A 22,910-nucleotide genomic window follows, 5' to 3' on the forward strand; every position below is an offset into this window, starting at 1 on the left:
TGAAAGGGAAATTAATGAGTTGCCCACTTAGAAGCATGCTGGGACATGCTTGACTATAGTTTAACACTGCTTTTGGACTAAAAGAAGTAGGTCAGGTAACGTAAACAAAATACTGCTTAATATTTGGGACTCAGCCTCATTATGATAAGAAGTTGTTCTTCTGAAGGACAACAAAATGCGTACTCGAGAATTGTTTTTAAAAGAAGGGCAAAACATTCATATTTCCACTTGCGTTTGTTCCCAAGGTTTATCTCTTCAAAGTTTTTTATTTCACACTATATATATAATGGTTTTCAAGTGTATAACTCAGAGTGCTGTGGAATGGCTATGCAGCCAGACCACTCCCCTCTCCGCAAATATTTGTGTCAAATAAATTTCCTTAATCGAACTCTCGAAGAATTTGTCTTTATTACAATTTCCACGACACTATGTCCCTTAGTACTTCATCCTCCTACCCAAGGGAAGAGCATCTGACTATCCATTCTGTCCATGCCACTCATAATCCTGTAGATCTCTATCAGGTCGCCTTTCAATCTCCGTCGTTCTAGTGAGAACAGACTGAGTTTATCTAACCAGGCAACATCCTAGTAAACAGCTTCTGTACCCTCTCAAAAGCATCAACATCCTTCTGGTAGTGTGGCACAATATTCCAAACTAAGGCCTAACTAAGGTTCTGTAAAACTGCAACATGATTTGCCAGTTTTTATATTCAATGTCCCGACTGATGAAGGCCAGCATGCTCAATGCCTTCTTGACCATATTATCCACAAGCGTTTCCACTTTCAGTGATCGGTGGACATGCACGCCCAGATCTCTCTGCCTGTCAATACTCGGAAGAGTTCTACCATTTATTGTGTAATTGCTACATGCATTGGACCTTCCAAAGTGCATTACCTCACACTTGTCCGGATTAAACTCCGTCTGCCATTTCTCCGCCCAAGACTTCAACTAGTTTATATCTTGCTAAATCCTCTGACAATCCTCTTCACTATCTGTAACTCCACCAATTTGTGTGTCGTCAGCGAACTTACTAATCAGACCAGCTACATTTTCTTCCAAATCATTTATGTACCATGAACAACAAAGGCCAAGAACTGATCCCTGTGAAACGCCGCTAATCACAGCCTTCCATTCAGAAAAGCACCCTTCTACTTCTACCCGCTGACTTCTGTGCCCAAGCCAGTTCTGTATCCAACATGCCAGCTCTCCTCTGATCCTAATGATTTCACCTTTTGTACCAGTCTACCATAAGGTACTTGTCAAAATCTGGAATATAAAGCTGGTCTCAGTAATGGTGAGCATGAACCTGTCATCGATTGTTGTTAAAACTCCATCTGGTTCACTAATGTCCTTTGGGGAAATCTACCTGTCATGATATTCAAACATACATCATAACACATACAAAATGATAGACAGACCAACAGACCAATTAGCACACATAACACGACAGCCAATCACAGACAAGAGCAGACACAGTATAAGACAAGAAACACGACACCTCCTGGCCAGTCCATCTGGAGACAGCACAGGGCCAGGACTTCATAGCAAGACACTCACACAGTCACAACGTGCTGAGTACCAAGTCAGATGTGTAAATAGTTAGTTGGAATAAAACTGCGTTGTACCAATCGCAACCGTGTTGGTTCGTCTGTACCTCAGAGCACCCAACACCTCATGGTACCAGTGAGTGAATCGATACCTACCGGCAAATCTGCCATCCTGAGCCATGGACACCCGCAACAAACCGCAGCCGTTGCAAGTCGCTGGGAACCTGGGCACAAATTGGAAGCTCTTCAAGCAGCGAATCGAACTGTTCGTGCAAGCCAATGAAAAACAGGGCGCCTCGGACGAAACAAAGATTGCCATGCTCCTCACTACCGCAGGTCAGCACGCCATCGATGTATACAACTCCTTGGTGTTCGCGGAAGGCGAGAACAAATCTAAGTATGACACGGTCCTCCTCAAGCTCGACCAGCACTTCAACGTTGAGGTCAATGAAAGCTTTGAGAGGTATGTCTTTCAGCAGCGCCTGCAAGGTAAGGACGAGCTCTTTCAGACCTTCCTGACGCACCTACGCATACTCGCGCAGTCCTGCGGTTGCGACACCACCTCAGAGTCCATGATCCGGGACCAGGTCGTTTTTGGCGTTGCCTCCAGTGGCCTACGCCAGCAGCTTCTAGAAATTAAAGGCCTGACCTTAGCATCTGCAGTTGAAGCCTTTGTCCTGCATGAAAATGCGACCAGCCGCTATGCCCAATTTCAGGCGACTGAATCGGCACGGGAGGGGTCCCACGCGATCGAATCGGCAAGCCAGGCCACCCACGAGGCCGAACGCATCCAGGCAATCGTGTTTCTCCCGGCCCGCGGCCCGGACGAGGGCGGCCGTTTCGCGCGCTTTTTGAGGCCTCCCGCGTTTGTGCGCGCCAAAACCTACGGCAACACTGAGGGACGTGCTGCGCAGGCGAGCCCGACGCAAGACCGAACTGCGCATGCGCAGTGGCGTAACGAACGCCATGACGTCATGACGTGCGGCAACTGTGGAGCTGCACATTTAAAAGGGCAATGTCCTGCAAAAACCCGACAATGCCTACGCCGTGGCAAGATGTGCCACTACGCTGCCTACTGTCGAGCGGCTCAACCTGTTGATCATCCACATCTCTGACAACCTCGCAGGAACGTGCGGACCATTCAGCCTCCACATCACGACATCCAAACCGACGACACCGATTACCAAGACGCCTTCCGGGTTGCGGTCATTGATGCGAACCGGGTCAACAACATCAATCCGGGCGATAAATGGAGTGCCACCCTAACGGTCAACCGATCGCCGATCACTTTCCGCCTGGACACTGGCGCCTCCGCCAACCTCATAGCATGGTCAGCCTTCTATGCCATGAAGGTCAGACCACCAATCCAGCCATCCCGGTGCAAGATGGTCGACTACAACGTGAACGTTATCCCGGCAATGGGATCCTGCCAGCTTCAGGTAACACACAAAACACACACGGCCACACTCTCGTTCGAGATAGTTGGCTCATCGAAGGACTCCCTGCTGGGCATGTAAGGCTCTCCACCTTGTGCAACAAATTCTCTCTCTCTCTCCAGACGGCACGTCTGACTTCCCGGATGCAGAGTTCTACGCACAGCTCCAATCGCTCCTTGCCCACAACCAGGAGGCATTCGAAGGCATGGGAAAACTGCCATACACCTACCGAATTCGCCTCAAACCGGACGCCATCCCGGTCGTTCATGCACCTCGCAGGGTTCCTGCGCCACTTAAAGACCGCCTCAAGCAGCTGCTGCAGGATCTCCAGGACCAAGGGGTCCTATCCAGGGTCACAGAGCCCACGCCATGGGTCAGCTCCATGGTGTGTGTCAAGAAGCCCTCTGGCGAGCTCCGCATCTGTATAGACCCCAAAGACCTCAATAATAATATTATGAGAGAACATTATCCCATACCCAAACGGGAGGAGATCACCAGTGAAATGGCCCAGGCGAAGATATTCACGAAACTGGATGCTTCTAAAGGATTTTGGCAGATCCAACTGGACCCGTCCAGCCGAAAGCTATGTACCTTCCATAGATAGAATTTACAGTGCAGAAGGAGGCCATTCGGCCCATCGAGTCTGCACCGGCTCTTGGAAAGAGCACCCTACCCAAGCCCACACCACCCTATCCCCATAACCCAGTAACCCCACTCAACCAACACTAAGGGCAATTTAGCATGGCCAATCCACCTAACCTGCACATCTTTGGACTGTGGGAGGAAACCGGAGCACCCGGAGGAAACCCACGCACACACGGGGAGAACGTGCAGACTCCGCACAGACAGTGACCCAGCCGGGAATCGAACCTGGGACCCTGGAGCTGTGAAGCAATTGCGCTAACCACTATGCTACCGTGCTGCCCCTACCGTGCTTCAACACCCCTTTCGGCAGATTCCGCTACAACCGGATGCCATTTGGCATAATCTCGGCATCCGAGGTCTTCCATAGAATCATGGAGCAGATGATGGAAGGCATTGAAGGGGTGCGCGTATATGTGGACGATGTCATCATCTGGTCCACCACACCGCAGGAGCACATACATCGTCTCCAACGTGTTTTTGCCCGCAAACTGGAAAACGGCCTGCGCCTCAACCGAGCCAAGTGCTCCTTTGGCCAGACCGAGTTGAAGTTCCTGGGGGACCATATCTCCCGGTCAGGGGTCCGTCCGGATGCAGACAAGGTGAGCGTCATCACAGCCATGCCGCAGCCGGCCGACAAGAAGGCTGTCCTACGCTTCTTTGGCATGGTCAACTTCCTAGGGAAGTTCATTCCCAACCTTGCCTCCCACACGACGGCTCTGTGCCACCTCGTCAAAACGTCCACAGAGTTCCAGTGGCTGCCCACACACCAGCTGGAATGGGAGGAGCTCAAACGCAAACTCACTACGGCACCAGTGTTGGCGTTTTTTGACACGTCTCGTGCCACCAAAATCTCAACTGATGCCAGCCAATCCGGCATTGGAGCAGTGCTCCTGCAGAGGGATGACACGGCATCATGGGCCCCAGTGGCCTATGCATCGCGGGCCATGACCCCCACAGAGCAGCGCTACGCGCAAATCGAAAAAGAATGCCTGGGCTTGCTAACTGGTTTAGACAAGTTCCACGATTACATCTATGGTCTTCCACGGTTCACGGTCGAAACTGACCACCGCCCCCTGGTCAGCATAATAAACAAGGACCTGAACGAGATGACCCCTCGCCTCCAGCGCATCCTACTTAAACTCAGGAGGTATGACTTCCAACTGGTCTACACTCCAGGGAAGGACCTCATCGTGGCGGATGCCCTATCCAGAGCAGTGAGCACGCCGCCAGATGCGGAGGGGTTCGTATGTCAGGTTGAGGCACAGGTGGCTTTGACAGCGACAAATCTGCCGGCTGACGACTCCAGTCTGGCCCGTATCCGCCGAAAGACTGCGGCCGACCCCCTTCTGCAGCAGGAGATGCGCCACATGACGGGAGGATGGCTCAAAGGGCAGTGCCCACAGTTCTATAATGTACGAGACAACCTAGCCATCATTGATGGTGTCCTTCTGAAGCTGGACCGGATTGTGATTCCGCACAGCATGCGCCAGCTGGTTCTCGATCAACTACACGAAGGCCACTTGGGGGTCGAGAAGTGCAGGCGGAGGGCCCGAGAGGCGGTATACTGGCCGGGCATCAGTGACGATATTGCCAACATGGTGCTCAACTGTACAACCTGCCAAAGGTTTCAGCCGGCGCAACCTCCTGAGACGCTTCTGCCCCATGAGCTGGTGACGTCCCCCTGGGCGAAGGTGGGTGTCGACCTATTTCACGCGCTCGGCATGGACTATGTCATCATAGTTGACTACTTCTCAAACTACCCAGAAGTCATACGCCTGCACGATTTGACGTTGTCTGCTGTCATCAGGGCCTGCAAAGACACCTTTGCTCGCCACAGCAGTCCGATGACTGTCATGTCGGACAATGGGCCCTGTTTTTCCAGCCATGAATGGTCATCCTTTGCTGCATCGTATGGCTTCACACACGTGACGTCCAGCCCTCTGCATCCCCAGTCCAATGGAAAGGCGGAGAAGGGCGTTCACATTGCCAAGCGGCTCCTCTGCAAGGCTGCTGCTGCCGGGTCGGACTTCTACCTCGCCCTGCTGGCCTATCGCTCAGCCCCACTAGCCACGGGTCTCTCACCAGAACAGCTGCTGATGGGTCGCGCCCTCAGAACCACTGTGCCTTCCATCCTGGCACCAACAATAGACCATGCTCCGGTACTGCATAGGATGCAACTGCAGCACGATTGCCAGAAGAGATCATACGACATACGGGCACTGATCTTCCCTCCCTGGCCCCTGGAGACAACGTCCGCATCGACCTACCAGACGGTGGCTGGTCAGCACCTGCCGAAGTTCTCCGACGCGTGGCTCCCCGCTCGTTCCTGGTACGCATGCCGGATGGATCCGTGCGTAGGCGCAATCGCTGAGCCCTTCGCCTACTTCCACGCTCGCAACGGGACCCTACACAGACGCTGGTTCCTGATAGCGACTTCGTGGTGCTGCCATGTACCATGCCCCTTCTGTCGCCGCCCGTGGCCAGGCTCGCACCTCAGCCAGTGGTTCTCGACCCACCCTTGAGGCGGTCAACCCGAATTCGTCGCCCACCGACTAGACTGGACTTATGAGACTGTTCACACGTCAAACTTTAGCAACTACTGTTTTGTGACATGTCACTGTTTTATCATTCCAGGCCTCGTTTGATCGGTCCAAATTTCAACGTTGTTCTTCTTTTGTTATGGTACAACCTCGTTAGCATGTCACACCTGACATCGCCCCTTGTATATAGTTAAGCCCCATGTACATGATGTAAATATTACGCACACACACCTTTAGCTGCACTCAGGACACATTTATATTTATAACCACGTAGGCACATAATCTTGTAAAAAAGGGGGATGTCATGATATTCAAACATACACCATAACACATACATAATGATAGACAGACCAATGGACCAATTAGCACACATAACACGACAGCCAATCACAGACAAGAGCAGACACAGTATAAGACAAGAAACACGACACCTCCTGGCCAGTCCATCTGGAGTCAGCACAGGGCCAGGACCTCATTAGCAAGACACTCACACAGTCACAATGGGCTGAGTACCAAGTCAGATGTGTAAATAGCTAGTTGGAATAAAACTGCGTTGTACCAATCGCAACCGTGTTGGTTCGTCTGTACCTCAGAGCACCCAACACCTCACTACCTTCCTTACCTGGTAGTTCGAAATGTGACTCCAGACCCACAGCAATGTGTCTGACTTTTGACTGCCCTCTGAAATGTTCGGGCAATTAAAGATGGGTTATAAATGATTGCTTTGCCACTGCTGCCCACATCCAATGAAAGAAAAAGAAGGTAAGGCCCACCCCTCATGGCCCCTATGCTAGGCCGTGGCACTCGACCGACACCCCTCACCCCCCTGCATGGCGTCTCATGCTCCATGCCCAGTGACCCACAACACACTGTGTAGAACCAGTGAACCTTGTTGTGACAGTAGGACATGTTTAAAAAAACGCTTTAAAAAAGACATTCAAAACTTTCCACTATGTTTAAAAGAAGAATTTCACTACAAGGTCAATCATTTTGACTCTTTAAAGTAAGTAAAGTAAAACTAAAGTCACTAGAGTCCCAGGTGACCATAGGCTGTGAGAGAGATAGCTGACTGGTGGGGATTTAACCCAAGGATCACCACACCTCAGGCGAGGGACAAGATTGAGAAAGCGGGGCCTTCATGAATAACCTCTTTAAATGATCAATAACAGAACCACAAACCCTTGAAACCAATTAGCCTTTAAACAGCCTGCTTCAGCAGGTAACAGCGCTGCCTCTCCAGCCTGCTTCCACCACTCCCTCGACACATTGTATATTCCGTCCTTCTGGGCACTTTACCCCGATGGGAGGGGTGACGGACCAAGCCAGGAATTTTCCTAACTTCCACTACGCACCATGAGGATGAAAATTCAGACCAGCGAGTCAGGATAAATGGGTCAGTTTCAGGTTGACAGCTTGAACCTGTGCTTTAACCACCGGGATCATTGCTGGAGCCTCAATTATTTACGGTTTATATTAATGACTTGGAGGAAGGGGCAGACTGTATTTTAGCCAAATTTGCAGATGATACAAAGATTGGTAGGAAAGCTAATTATGAGGAGGACAGAATGGGGGCGATTTTCTGTGACATTTGCCATGGGCTAAAATGACGGCGGGAACGAGAATCTCGGTGTCAAGATCTCGTTCTCTAATTTTTCCTGCCCCTCACTGGTGAAGTAATGAGGTTCCCCCCTTTCTGGATGAGAACCTCATTTAAATCCATTTTAATAAATGTAAATATGCTTGAAGGGCTTCCCTGCCTTATGTTCCCACCACATAAAGAACTCCCCCCCTCATCGATGTGACGTCACATCAGCGAACTTGTGTTTAAAAACGTGAAGCCGTCAAGGGGAACCCGCTGAGGGTGAAAAAATAAGTATAGCCTCAAGGCGGGGGGGGGGGGGGGGGCATGCCCAGGCAGTGCCCAGGGACTGTCTCCTGGCACCCTGGCACTGCTCCCTGGCTGTGCCAGTGCAGGACCTCTGGGGAACTCCATTTTGGGGGATTTCCCACAAAATTTGCAAACCAGACGGTTTGCCCACGGTGCTTGTGGGGCGGGGGAGGTTTGTGTGTTGGGGGGGGGGGGGGGGGTTCCTGTATCTGTAAGCGCTGTGTGAGTATTGTTTTAATGGAGATTGCAGCACCCTTTAAAAACGGCATTTCGATCTCTGTGGAGCCAGGGTTGCTGGCTCTATCAGGCCCCACGCTGCCAGCGTGACGACAAAAGCCCCGGCGCCAGATTCTTTGTGCACAGAGTGCCAGAGGACCTGGAGAGAAAACACGTAGTTGTCCAGCTGCACGCCAGTTTTCCTGCCTCAGCCCCCATTCTGCACAGAGTGCAAAATTCCGCCCAATGCGTCTGTAAAGGGTTATAGATAGGGCAGCAAGGTAGGACAGTGGTTAGCACTGTGGCTTCATAGTGCCAGGATCCCAGGTTCGATTCCTGGCTGGGTCACTGCCTGTGCGGAGTCTGCACATTCTCCCCTTGCCTGCATGGGTTTCCTCTGGACGCTACGGTTTCCTCCCACTAGTCCCGAAAGACGTGCTCTTAGGTAATTTGGACATTCTGAATTCTCCATCTGAGTACCCGAACTGACGCCGGAATGTGGCGAATAGGGGCTTTTCACAGTAACTTCATTGCAATGTAAGCTTACTTGAGACAATAAAGATTATTATTATTAAGTGAGTGGGCAAAAATTTGTCAAATGGAGTATAATGTGAGGAAATGTAAACTTGTCCATTTTGGTAGAAAGAATAGAAAAGCGTAGTATCATTTAAATGGAGAGCGAGAGACTGCAGAATGTTGCAGCACCGAGGGATCTGGGAGTCTCTGTACATAAATCACAAAAAGTTAGCATACAGATACAGCTAGTGATTAGGAAGACAATTGGAAATTTGACCTTTATTGCAAAGAGGACAAAAGTGGGGAAATCATTCTACAACTGTACAGGTCAATGCTGAGTTTGCGCCTGGAGTACAGTGTATAGTTTTGCTCCCCTTATTTAAGGAGAAATATACTTCTATTGGAAGCAGTTTAGAGAAGGTTCACTGGGCTGATTCCTGGGATTCCTTGGGTTTATCTTATGAGGAAAGATTGAATAGGGTGGGCCCTATACCCACTGGGGTTCAGTAGAATGAGAGGGGATCTTATTCATAGAATCCCTACAGTGCAGAAGGAGGTCATTTGGCCCATCGAGTCTGCACCTTGGAAACAGCACTCTACTTAGGCCCACGCCGCCACTCTATTCCCGTAACCCAGTAACCCCACCTAAACTTTTGGATTCTAAGGTGAATTTAACATGGCCAACCCAACTAACCTGTACATCTTTGGACTGTGGGAAGAAATTGGAGCACCCGGAGGAAACCCACGCAGACACTGGGAGAAAGTGCAAACTCCACACAGACAGTCACTCAAGACCGGAATTGAAGCTGGGCCCCTGGCACTGTGATGCAGCAGAGCTAACCACTGTGACACCGTGAAACACTTAAGATCCTGAAGAGGACTTGACAGGGTGGATGCTGAAAGGATATTTCTGTCTTGAGGGGGGAATCTAGAATAGGGGGGCATAGTTTCAAGATAAAGATGGAGACCCTTTTCTCAAAGGGCCCAATAGTCTTTGGAATCCTCTTCCACAGAGAGAAATGGAAGCTAGGTCATTTACTTCATGCAAGGCTGAGTTGGACATATTTTTGGTTGACAAGGGAATCAAGGGTTATGGGGGACAGAAAATAAAGTGAAGATCATCCATGATCTTCTTGAATAGCACAGCAGGATTGAGAGGCTGAATGGTCTACTCCTGTTCTTATCTCTTATGATCTTCTGATTTATTGATATCAACAAAGGTTGCTTACATTGCTGATAAATTGCTGTCAGAATTGTGACTGCCTCAGCAGAATTTCAAACATTACCAAAGCCAAACCTCGACATTCATTTGGCTTGTAGTTATTTTTTATTTTTTAAAATATGTTTATTCAAATTTTTCCAACAAAATTTTTTAACAAACCCCCCCCCCCCATAACAAAAAGAAGAAAGAACACCATAATCAAAAATAATAAACTACTTATACATTGGGTTTCTCCCACATATATTAACCCCCCCCATATGACATTCAAAAGTACCCTTGGGGAACCCCCCCCCCCCCACTCGCCCAAATACCCCCCCGAAAGAGACCCCCCCTCCCCCTCCCTCCCTGGGTTGCTGCTGCTGCTGACCTCCTCCTAGCGCTCCGCGAGATAGTCTAGGAACGGTTGCCACCGCCTGAAGAACCCCTGCACAGACCCTCTCAAGGCAAACTTTATCCTCTCCAGCTTAATGAACCCTGGCATGTCATTTATCCAGGCTTCCACACTGGGGGGCTTCGCGTCTTTCCATAATAGCAAGATCCTCCGCCAGACTACCAGGGACGCAAAGGCCAGAATACCGGCCTCTTTCGCCTCCTGCACTCCTGGCTCGTCCGTTACCCCAAATAATGCCAACCCCCAACTCGGCTTGACCTGGACTTTCACCACCTTGGACATAGTCCTCGTGAAACCCCTCCAGAACCCATCCAGTGCCGGGCACGACCAGAACATGTGGACGTGATTCGCCGGGCTTCCCGAGCACCTCCCACATCTGTCCTCCACCCCAAAGAACCTACTCAACCTCGCCCCCGTCATATGCGCTCTGTGAGTAACCTTAAATTGTATTAGGCTGAGCCTGGCGCAAGAGGAAGAGGAGTTAACTCTACTCAGGGCATCAGCCCACAGACCCTCATCAATCTCCTCCCCAATCTCCTCCTCCCACTTGCCCTTTAGCTCCTCTACCGAAACCTCCTCCTCTTCTTTCATCTCTTGATAGATCGCCAAAACCTTGCCTTCTCCGACCCATACACCCGAAATCACCCTGTCCTGTATCCTCTGTGCCGGGAGCAACGGGAATTCCCTCACCTGTCGCCTCACAAACGCCCTCACTTGCATGTACCTGAAAGCATTTCCCGGGGGTAACCCAAACTTCTCCTCCAGCGCCCCTAGGCTCGCAAATGTCCCATCTATAAACAGGTCCCCCATTCTTCTGATCCCTGCCCGATGCCAGCTCCGAAACCCCCCAACCATCCTTCCCGGGACGAACCGATGGTTTGCCCGAATCGGGGACCAAACCAAGGCTCCCATCTCGCCCCTATGCTGTCTCCACTGCCCCCAGATCTTCAACGTTGCCGCCACCACCGGCCTCGTGGTGTACCTTGTCGGCGAGAGCGGCAGCGGTGCCGTCACCAGCACCCTCAGGCTCATGCAGGACGCCATCTCCAACCTCTTCCATGCCGCCCTCTCTCCCTCTATTACCCACTTACGGATCATCGCCACGTTGGCTGCCCAATAGTAGCCGCACAGATTCGGCAGCGCCAGCCCTCCCTGTCCCTGCTACGCTCCAGAAACACTCTCTTTACCCTCGGGGTCTTATTCGCCCACACGAAACCCATGATGCTCCTACCTATCCGTTTAAAAAAGGCCTTGGTAATCACAATGGGAAGGTACTGGAACACAAAGAGAAACCTCGGGAGGACCATCATTTTAACCGACTGTACCCTGCCCGCTAACGAGAGTGGCAGCACATCCCATCTTTTGAAATCCTCCTCCATCTGCTCCACCAACCACGTCAAATTGAGCTTGTGCAGGGCCCCCCAACTCCCAGCCACCTGGATCCCCAAGTACCGAAAGTTCCTTTCCGCCCTCTTCAACGGTAGGTCGTCTATCCCCCTTCCCTGGTCCCCTGGATGCACCACACAGAGCTCACTTTTCCCTACGTTGAGCTTATGGCCCGAGAAGTCCCCAAACTCCCTTAGGATCCGCATGACCTCCACCATCCCCTCCACCGAATCTGCCACATACAGCAACAGGTCGTCCGCATACAGCGAGACCCGATGTTCCTCTCCCCATCGGACCAACCCCCTCCCTTTCCTGGACTCCCTTAGTGCCATGTCCAAAGGCTCAATTGCCAACGCAAACAACAAGGGGGACAGGGGCACCCCTGCCTCGTCCCTCGGTACAGCCGAAAGTGCTCCGACCTCCGCCGATTCATAGCCACACTCGCCACCGGGGCTCTATATAGGAGCCTGACCCAACTGATAAACCCCTCCCTGAACCCAAACCTCCACAACACTTCCCAAAGATACTCCCACTCCACCCGGTCGAAGGCCTTTTCCGTGTCCATAGCTGCCACTACCTCCGCCTCTCCCTCCACCGATGGCACCATAATCACGTTGAGGAGCCTCCGCACATTAGTGTTTAGCTGCCTGCCCTTTACAAATCCCGTCTGGTCCTCATGAATCACCCCAGGGACACAGTCCTCAATTCTCGTAGCCAGCACTTTTGCCAGCAACTTAGCATCCACATTGAGGAGTGAGATCGGTCTATACGACCTACATTGCAGTGGGTCCTTCTCCCGCTTCAGAATCAGTGAGATCAGCACCCCGGACATTGTCGGGGGCAGGGTCCCCCTCTCCCTTGCCTCATTGAAAGTCCTCACTAACAACGGGCCTAGCAAGTCCACATATTTCCTATAAAACTCAACCGGGAACCCATCTGGCCCCGGGGCCTTCCCCGCCTGCATGTTCCCCAATCCTTTAACCAGCTCCTCCAACCCAATTGGTGCCCCTAAACCAGCCACCTCCTGCTCCTCCACCCTCGGGAACCTCAGTTGATCCAAAAATCGTCGCATCCCTCTTCCCCCGCTGGGGGCTCAGATCTGTACAGGTCCTCATAGAAGTCCTTAAATACCTCATTTACTCTCACCGCACACCGCACCATATTCCCCCTGCTATCCTTAACTCCACCTATCTCCCTCGCTGCCACCCTCTTACGGAGCTGGTGTTCCAGCATCCGGCTCGCCTTCTCCCCATAGTCATACGTCGCCTCCTGTGCTTTCCTCCACTGTGCCTCTGCTTTCCCTGTGGTCAACAGGTCAAACTCCATCTGGAGGCTTCGCCGCTCCCTAAGTAGTCCATCCTCGGGGGCCTCTGCATATCTCCTGTCCACCCTTAAGATCTCCCCCACAAACCTCTCCCTCTCCCTGCCCTCTCTCTTCTCCCTTTGGGCCCTAATGGAGATTAACTCTCCCCTGACCACCGCCTTCAACGCCTCCCAGACTACCCCCACCTGCACCTCTCCGTTGTCATTGGCCTCCAAATATCTCTCAATGCACCTTCGCACCCTCCCGTACACCCCCTCATCCGCCAGTAATCCCACATCAAGACGCCACAGCGGGCGCTGGTCCCTCTCCTCTCCTAACTCCAGCTCCACCTAGTGCGGGGCGTGGTCTGAGATGGCTATGGCTGAATACTCCGTTCCCTCCACTTTCGGGATTAGCACACTACTCAAAACATAAAATCTATCCTGGAGTAGGCTCTATGTACATGGGAAAAGAATGAGAATTCCCTGGCCAGGGGCCTAGCAAACCTCCATGGATCCACTCCCCCCATCTGGTCCATAAACCCCCTAAGCACCTTGGCCGCAGCCGGCCTCTTCCCTGTCTTGGATCTGGAGCACCATGTTGAAATCCCCCCCCATTAACAAGCTTCCTGCTCCAGGTCCGGAATCCGACCCAGCATGCGCTTCATAAATCTGGCATCATCCCAGTTCGGGGCGTATACGTTTACCAGTACCACCCACACCCCCTGCAACCTACCGCTCACCATCACGTATCGACCTCCATTATCCACTACAATATTCTTGGCCTCAAACGACACCCGCTTCCCCACCAGTATTCCAACCCCTCTGTTCTTCGAATCCAGCCCCGAATGGAATACCTGTCCAACATATCCCTTTCTCACCCTGACCTGGTCTGCCACCTTCAAATGTGTCTCCTGAAGCATGACCACGTCTGCCTTCAGTCCCTTTAAGTGCGCGAACACTCGGGCCCTCTTAACCGGCCCATTCAGGCCCCTCACATTCCAAGTTATCAGCCGGATTGGAGGGCTTCTCACCCCCCCCCCCCCCCCCACCCCCCGCCCGCCCTCACCTGCCGACTAGCCATCTCCTTTTCTAGGTCAGTCACGTACCCGCACCTCCCGTACCCTCCAGTCCCCCAGACGGCGGATCCCTGCCCCGGCCACCTCCTATTTCCAGTTCCCCATTGGCCAATGCAGCAGCAACCCTATACTCCCCCCTCTCCCCCCTCCCCCCGCTAGATCCATATCTAGCTCTTTTGCTCCCCCCCAACACTCCCGTAAGTCAGCTGACTCCTACTGACCCCGGCCTCTCCCGCCTTCCCATCGACCCCCCCAGTGTGGGAATCCCTCCTCCCCCTCCTCCCTAGCAGTCAGTGTGCGCTCCTCCAACCCCCACCGCCGTCCCTCCCTAGCGCGGGTAAAAGCCCACGCTGTCCTGAGCCGGCCCCGCCCCTCTGGCGCAGCTCATTTTGCGGCCTTATCTCAATCCCCCCATCCCCGGGCCTCCCCTCCCTCCAACACCGGCGCCCAGACTCTCCCACAGTCTCCCCATCAAATCCCTCCACCCATCCCCATCCAGCACCCGACCAAGGGAACATTCCCTACACGTAGTTAAAACCATATATAGAGCAGACACCCCCCCACAACCAGAGACCCTCAATTTGAGTCCAACTTTTCAGTCTGTATAAAGCTCCAAGCCTCCTCAGGCGTTTCGAAATAGTGGTGCCAATCTTGGAATGTGACCCACAATCGCGCTGGCTGCAGCATACCAAACTTCACCCCCTTCCGATGGAGCACCGCCTTGGCCCGATTAAAGTCAGTTCTCTTCTTGGCCACCTCTGCACTCCAGTCCTGGTAGATTCGGATCTCCGTGTTCTCTCACCTGCTGCTCCGCTCTTTCTTGACCCATCTCAAGACACACTCTCTATCCATAAAGCGGTGAAACCTCCCCACTACAGCCCTTGGCGGCTCGTTGGCTTTGGGTCTCCTTGCTAGGATCCGATGAGCCCCATCTAGCTCCACGGGGCTCGGGAAGGCTCCCGCGCCCATCAGCGAATTGAGCATCGTGCTCACATATGCCCCGGTATCGGGCCCCTCAACTCCTTCAGGGAGACCCAGAATCCAAAGATTCTTCCTCCTCGACCTATTCTCCAGGTCCTCAAATCTTTCCGCCCACCTCTTGTGCAGCGCCTCGTGCGCCTCCACCTTCACCGCCAGGCCCAAGATCTCATCCTCGTTCTCCAAGGCTTTCTGCCGCACCTCCTGGATCGCCGCCCCCTGGGCCCTCTGTGTCTCCACTAGCTTCTCAATCGCCGCCTTCATTGGCGCCAGCATTTCTGTCTTCAGCTCCTCAAAGCAGCGTTTAAGAAACTCCTGCTGCTCCTGCGACCACTGCGCCCATGCTGCTTGGTCTCCACCCACCGCCATCTTGCTTTTTCTCCCTCTCACTTTTCGCTGCTCCAAGATCCCTTTTTTCACTGCTCCACTCCTGGTCCAATCCATATACTGTCGGGGGGACCTTGCTGTCACCTTCCCACACTGTAAGCCGTTGAACAAGTGCCGTTGGGGCCCCTCTAGAGAGCCCTAAAGTCAGTTCCCGGCGGGAGCTGCCGAACATGCAACCTATTCAGGCATGGCCGCAACCGGAAGTCTGGCTTGTAGTTATAACCTGAGAGGTTTCAGTTATCTGAAAATCTCATTGCTATGGTGTGACCAGCTTGGTTGGCAGATTAACTCCGCAAAAGCCTAATTTGAATGTGTTAAATTACTCAACTTAGAACCCACTTTGTTAAAAACAATGTTACTTTATTTTAAGTCAATTGTTATATTATTTTTCTCAATGGGAAACCCAACATTTATCAGATGCTGTATATTAAAATCTTGCAGTGGGTGCAAATTGATATCAGAGACTTTCAATGTAATGTATTTATAATGTTAACACCTACGTGGTACTCTCGGCTGTGACTGTTGTCTGTCACATCACTCGTATGGGGATTTCAGAGATATCCTGGCCCACTCATTGCTCACAAATGATGGAAAGGGATCTTTAGCATGATGGAAAGGAAATTAATTTAGCAGTGTGACCAAAACCTGTTCAGGTTTTTTTTAAAAATCATTTTTACGGGATATGGGTTTCGCTGGCTCGGCCAATATTTGTTGTCCATCCCTAATTGCTCTTGATAAGGTGGTAGTGGGCTGGCTTTTTGAATTGTTGCAGTCCATGTAGTGCAGGTACACCTATTGTTCTATTAGGGAGGGAGTTCCAGGGTTTTGACCCAGCGACAGTGAAGGAACGGCACAATATTTCCAAGTCAGCATGGTGAAGGACTTGCAGGGGAACTCCCAGGTGGTGGTGTTCCCAAGAATCTGCTGCCCTTGTCCTTCTAGATGGTAGCGGCTGTTGGGTACAGACTGTACTAGGCTGTTAAATTAATCCAAAACTCTGCTGTTCATATCCTAAGTCCTGTTCACCCCCTGTGTTTGCCAACATTGGCTCCTGCTCTGGGTATGTTTCGATTTAAAAATTCTCATCTTCATTTTTATATCGCTCTGTGGCCTAGCCCCCTCTGTAACCTTCTCCAACTTGACAACTCTCCAAGATATCCGTGTTTGTCAAATTCTGGCCATTTGAACATCCCCAATTTTAATTGCTCCACCATTGGTCACCGTCCCTTCAGCTGTTGGGATCTTAAGCTTTGAAATTCACTCCACAAGCCTCTCCCCCTCACGGCTTCTCTCGTCTGCTTTGAAACACTCTTACGAACCTCGCTTTTTGGAAAAACAATTGGTCCCTAATATCTCCTTGTGTGGCTTGGTGTCAAATTCTGTTCCCTAATCGCTCCATCTCGCAATGTCAAAGGTGCTATATAAATGCAAGTTTTTGTTGTATTCTGCTTGGCACCAGAAGGAAATGGACTCAAGTGCAATCCAGTTTTTTAGCCCAAAATTGTGCTTCCACAGTGCTCACTGAATTAAAGGTGGGAAATTAGACAGAAAATTAGTGTGCGGCAACACCTTAACGTGGAGATGCATTTTCTTTCATTATAAAGAAGGGACACTCTGACGGCAGCCAACATAGGTGCAATATTTACAGCGCTAAGCACATGGACCTTGTGAAGGTGCAAAACTCAAAAGCGACCTGAAGAGAAATGTTTCCCAATCTCCATCCAGTTTTGCCATGATAGTAGCCGAGGGTCTCTTTAAGCATCACTGGAAATTGCCCCTTTCCAACTTGTTGTACACCTGCTTGGGAATCAGGAGCAGGAGCTGGAGGTGTCAGACAGGCAGACACAGGAATCATGTTGAGAACTAAATTGGCTCCTATGTGAAGTTCTGCATAAGCCTGTTCTTGACAGGAGTGCTGACAGTGCAGATTCTGGTTTGCCTGAAAATCAGCACAAACATCAAAAATGGAATCCACTGGAATTAGTAACAGGTCTATTTAAGTTCCAAGACTGCCCTGCTTTTGAGATAAAAGTTGCTTTCCCCTTGAGACATTCCTCACCTTAATTTGAGTTATTTTTATCTGATTTTAAAAAAAATTGAGTTTGAATTTTGAAAGCAAAATTTAGAATTTTGTTTGTTTTGCCATTGGTTCGAATGTTTTCATTTTTTTCACTGCTTTGAGACATAAGAAATACAGATCGAAGAACCAGTCATTGAACACCAAATACAATGCTTCATGAGACTTGTTAGAAAGTTGCGAAGAGCTGCTGGACATTCCTCCTCTTCTTCACCCCATCTCTGCCCCTCCATTATGTCTGTGCACTAGAGTATGAACCCTTCAGGTTGCTGTTGTGAGAGGGTGGGTGGGAGGGGTGGGGCTGTGGTTGGTGGTTAGCAAATAACGTTTGGGAACCCCTGGTTTACGTAATGACAGACAGGGCTTGATCTTCCGGCCATCCTGCTCTGGAAAAGCAGCTCGCGTGCAGCGTGGCTGGTGAAAGCCGGGAGACCCCACTCCCGGGATCTACCCAGCTCACAACGCCTCGTGAGATTCAAGGCAATCTCGCGAGATGTTGCAAGAGGAATTCCGCCCACAATAGGCAGGATCAGTTTTTGGCAAATCTGCATATTAGAGCGAGGCAGTGAGCCTTACTATAATGTGCAGATTCCCAAGGAACCTGAGGCTTTGGAATTCAGTCCCTTTGCCTCAGGGATGTCAGGCGAGCGCCGGTTGGTACTGGTCGTCACAAACGGGGACCTGGTGGAGTGGCACTCGTGAGGGTATCCATGGGGATGGGAGGCCCCCAGCTGCAGGTCCTTCGGACAGGATGGTGCGCTGGCAATGCTGGTGCCACCTAGGTGCCAGCCTGGCACTGCCAAGGTTGGCATTTTTTGCACGCATGAGATTGGGCTGGTGCCCGGCAGGGGGTGGGATCTCATGTTGGAGCTTCTCGCTACAACGGGGTGTTCTGGCGAGTAGAGCTCTCCGTTGTAAAAAACGGGGCTATGTGCGGCCTCAGCCGCGTGTTCCCCATTTAGGCCCCTTATTCAAAGTGAATCACGTTGAATAGCCATGTGTTTCTCGGCACTGCGAATGCCGGGAAACATGCAGCTATACGCGCTCGCTCGGGAACTTTGTTGCCTTTTGGGAAGATCGGCCCAGAGTTTTTGTTACACCTTCCTCGCACAGTTTTCTTCCTTTTTATGAGGTTTTAAACACTGCTTTGTAAAGGATGAGAAGGAGAGGAAATGGGAAGATCACTTATCCATGTCTTGGGGGTCTGGGGAATATTATTTGGTCACTACTTATAGCAATAAAGTGTTTGGAGAAGTTAAATTCACAAATAATCATGATAAAAGAATCATTGGAGGGGATTGAATAACATGAGTGTATCTTCATGGCTGCAGGTTATCTGAAATCTACATTGTCTGAATTTGAATGTATTGTGTCTGTGTGTATGCAATGTACAGGTCAAATAGATATAAGAATTTAAAGCAAACTGATGTTTGCTGTAGTTAGGCTGGAACTGCAATGATTAATAATAATAATCTTTTTATTGTCGCAAGTAGGCTTACATTAACACTGTAATGAAGTTACTGTGAAAAGTCCCTAGTCGCCACACTCTGGCGCCTGTTCGAGTACACGGAGGGAGAATTCAGAATGTCCAAATTACCTAACAACACGTCTTTCGGGACTTGCGGGAGGGAACAGGAGCACCCGGAGGAAACCCACGCAAACATGGGGAGAACGTGCAGACTCCGCACAGACAGTGACCCAAGCCGGGAATCCAACCTGGGACCCTGGAGCTGTGAAGCAACAGTGCTAACCACTATGCTACTTTGCTGCCCATTAGTACCCTGGGATGTTCATTATTTATTTTTTTGATTGGATTTACTTTGAGGGCCACAATATTAAGTTACCTGATCACGGACACTAAACTTGTAGTGGGTTGTGAATTCAGTAATAAAGAATTATATAATTATCTGGAATCGCATGATTTGATTAAGTACCCATGTTGGATTGTCTAACATGATCTTGTTAAAGACAAAGATCTCATTCCCTGGTTGTTACAACTGATATCTGTGTTTAATATAATGAAAAAAATATACAATAATATATCAAGCAAATAAAAGAAGCATCGAATACACATGGGTATGATGCCCTGTTAGATTTTGAATGGTCATATTTGTTCTCAAAACCTTTAACAATTAAAGTATTAATTAAATTTTGATGCTGACTCAGTAACAATTAAAGACAAAATAAATGCAGAGACACTATTCAGGCCAAATGGTTCCCTGTTGGCATGTAAAGCTGCATAAAGTGTAATTTTCTTTATGAATATAGCTAGGAATGCAATTACCGTTTAACAGCAAGGGGGCATTGCTGAATCCAGACAACTAAATCACGCCTCTTCGATGAAGAAGTGACAGATTAGTATTCTTTAGTGAGCCCCTACATGCGATGAATAGCTTTCATTTCATGTTTTATTAGATTAGGTGCAGTTGTGATGCAAGTTTGGAGACCGTGATCAGGTGACTTAATATCGTGGTCTCAAAGTAAAAGCCTATCAAAAGAAGAACAGAATAAATGAAATACTCAAAGGCTTGGAAAAAAGATGTGTTAGACTGCAACATTTAACTGCCATGACGCTCCATGCTGCACCAAAGCTAAAAGCTTCCTGAGGCAAATGAAAAAAGTGAGAGGATTTTGCTGGATTGACTTCACCCACAGAATGCTGTTAATCCATAATTCTCATGCAGTCTGTGTAGGTGAAAAATCACATCAGCTTTATAGTTCTAACGGATGTATCTGCAGTGTCTGTCTGCCTGGAAACTTCTTTCTCCAGTGCCTAGTGGGTCTGTGTTTCAACTTTGGAGCAGATTTCTCCGGCCCGTGATGGGCCGAAGTCCCGCTGCTGGAATGCCTGTCCCGCCAGCGAGAATCAAACCATCTCTCTTACCGGCGGGACAAGGCAGCGCAGGCGGGCTCCGGGGTCCTGGGAGGGGGGGGCGAGGCGATCTGGCCCCGGGGGGTGCCCCCACGGTGGCCTGGCCCGCGATCGGGGCCCACCGATCCGCGGGCGGGCTTGTGCCGTGGGGGCAGTCTTTTCCTTCCGCCTTCGCCATGGTCTCCACTATGGCGGAGGCGGAAGAGTCCCCCTCCACTGTGCATGCGCGGGGATGCCGTGAGCGGCCGCTGACGCTCCCGCGCATGCGCCGCATGGCAACGTCATTTCCGCGCCAGCTGGTGGGGCACCAAAGGCCTTTCCCGCCAGCTGGCGGGGCGGAAATCACTCCGGCGCGGGCCTAGCCCCTCAAGGTGAGGGCTCGGCCCCTCAAGGTGCAGAGAATTCCGCACCTTTGGGGCGGCGCAATGCCGGACTGATGCGCACTGTTTTTGGCGCCGGTCGGGGGACATTTCGCCGATTGCGGAGAATCCCGCCCCAGAACTCGAAATGTTAGCTCTTTTCTGTCCCTATAGATGCTGCCGGACCTGCTGAGATTTTCCAGCATTTTCTCTTTGGTTTCAGATTCCAGCATCTGCAGTAATTTGCTTTAATCCAGTAAGAATCAAGATATTGTTGACAAGTATTTCATGGAGGCCATTCTATGATGACTGAACCCACAGATAATATGTTAATTGTGTGCATTTTAGGTCACCTGCAACATCTGCAGTTAAACTACCGTCATAACTGACAGATTAATGGTCAGTCCTTCTATTTATGATTACAGGTAGAGTTTTGTTCCTGTTTAATGACTTAGTCATGCTCTTGTTCCATTTTATTGTCACAGGATAATCTCAACAGACAACAGGTTGGTCCTAACAATATCAACTGACGCGTGTGAAGGGAAAGATAACTTTGTCCGTTATCTAGAGCATGTTCAGGCTGTGGTAACTATGAATGCCACCAGACGGGGTGACCTAAATGCCAACATGACCTCCCCCATGGGCACAAAATCTATTCTGCTAAGTCGGAGGCCAAGAGATGATGATTCTAAGGTGGGCTTTGACAAGTGGCCTTTCATGACAACGCACACCTGGGGGGAGGACCCCAGAGGGACTTGGATCCTAGAAGTTGGTTTTGTCGGGGGCACTGTACAGAAAGGTGTGCTTAAGGAATGGACACTGATGCTCCATGGGACTCAGAGTGCCCCTTACATAGACCAAATAGTGAATGATTACCAGTCCAAATTGGCCATGTCCAAGAAGGAGGAGCTGGAGGAAGAACTGGATGAAGCGGTAGAGAGAAGCCTGAAAAATCTACTGAAGAAAAACTAGGCCTAGTAAACATTGCATGTCTGTCTTTCATTCCCAAATCCCACATCCTAGCTGCTTTGTGATTTAAAACTACTGAAATTAATGTTCCCTGTAGCAAAACGATCACATCTCGTTGTATATTGTCAGTTAATAAGTAAATTTAAATGACAATTTTTTACACCGATACTGTTAATTCCACAGATTTTATGTACAGTTCGTGACTGTAAAGGATCCTTGGTGTGTGAAATTTAAAAGTGAAATCTTGCAAGCAAAGCAGTGACGGGTTCTCTTTATATTTTTGTGATAAATGTTTATATAAAAGAAATGCGTCTCCAATTTACAGGCGATAGGTTTGACCATATTTCCTCTATTCAAGCTTAGCCAAGGTGAAAGCAGGCTTTTATTGGCTGGGTTAGCACTTTACACTGTGTCACTGAAGGTGGATAACATTGAGTCATACACACCCACCTCCACTGGTAATCAATAGGCAGAATGATTTATTTCTCTACCTTGGAATAATACAAAATAAAACAGACCATGCATTAGTAGATTCCTGTTTTTGTGACCGATTTCTGCCCATTTTGTAATTGTGAGCATTTCTGTTTTGTTGTACTGTACCATATTCAAAAAAAATGAACCCAAAGCTGAAACTTCGAAGATGAAAGTTTGCTAACTGTTGATATCCCATGTAGGAATATTAGTCATCACTTAAAGTGCAGTAACTCTGAACATTTATCCACGCTCCGCATGCTGTATTATGTCATACTGAGCATGTTTGTACAGTGTTTACTGCAAGACTTTTGGCAAATTCCTTGATGGTAAAATTAACAGTATTTAAACAGCATCTTCTGGTGCTTGGGAAGAGGTCAAATTCACAATACTGTGCTTAGAAATTGAACCGACTCAGCATTTGGGAATTGATACACGAGGAGAGAAAGAATGAAGACAAGTGATCCCAATTTTCGTTGCATAGAAACACAGGAACGGTAGTAGGTCATTCAGCCCCCCCTGAGTCCCTTTCACCATTTGATTAGATCATGGCTAATGTGTATCTTACTCTGCCTACCCATTTTCATTTTGTAATACTTAATATCCTTCCCTAAGAAAAATCTTATCAC

The 22,910-nt window shown here is 49.9% G+C and overlaps 1 protein-coding gene across 1 annotated transcript in view; it reads left to right on the forward strand.

Annotated features, from left to right (window-relative positions):
* LOC140421795 (neuroendocrine convertase 2) overlaps positions 1-22,342 on the forward strand; it is a 151,174-nt gene extending 128,832 nt beyond the window's left edge. Inside the window, exon 12 of the mRNA XM_072506690.1 lies at positions 21,327-22,342. Within this exon, the coding sequence (XP_072362791.1) occupies positions 21,327-21,813 (487 nt within the window). The 3' untranslated portion in view covers positions 21,814-22,342. The remainder of the gene's footprint in view (positions 1-21,326) is intronic.
* Positions 22,343-22,910: the final 568 nt, after the last annotated feature.

This window comes from Scyliorhinus torazame, chromosome 1, assembly GCF_047496885.1.
Source record: "Scyliorhinus torazame isolate Kashiwa2021f chromosome 1, sScyTor2.1, whole genome shotgun sequence".
Classification (NCBI taxonomy): domain Eukaryota; kingdom Metazoa; phylum Chordata; class Chondrichthyes; order Carcharhiniformes; family Scyliorhinidae; genus Scyliorhinus; species Scyliorhinus torazame.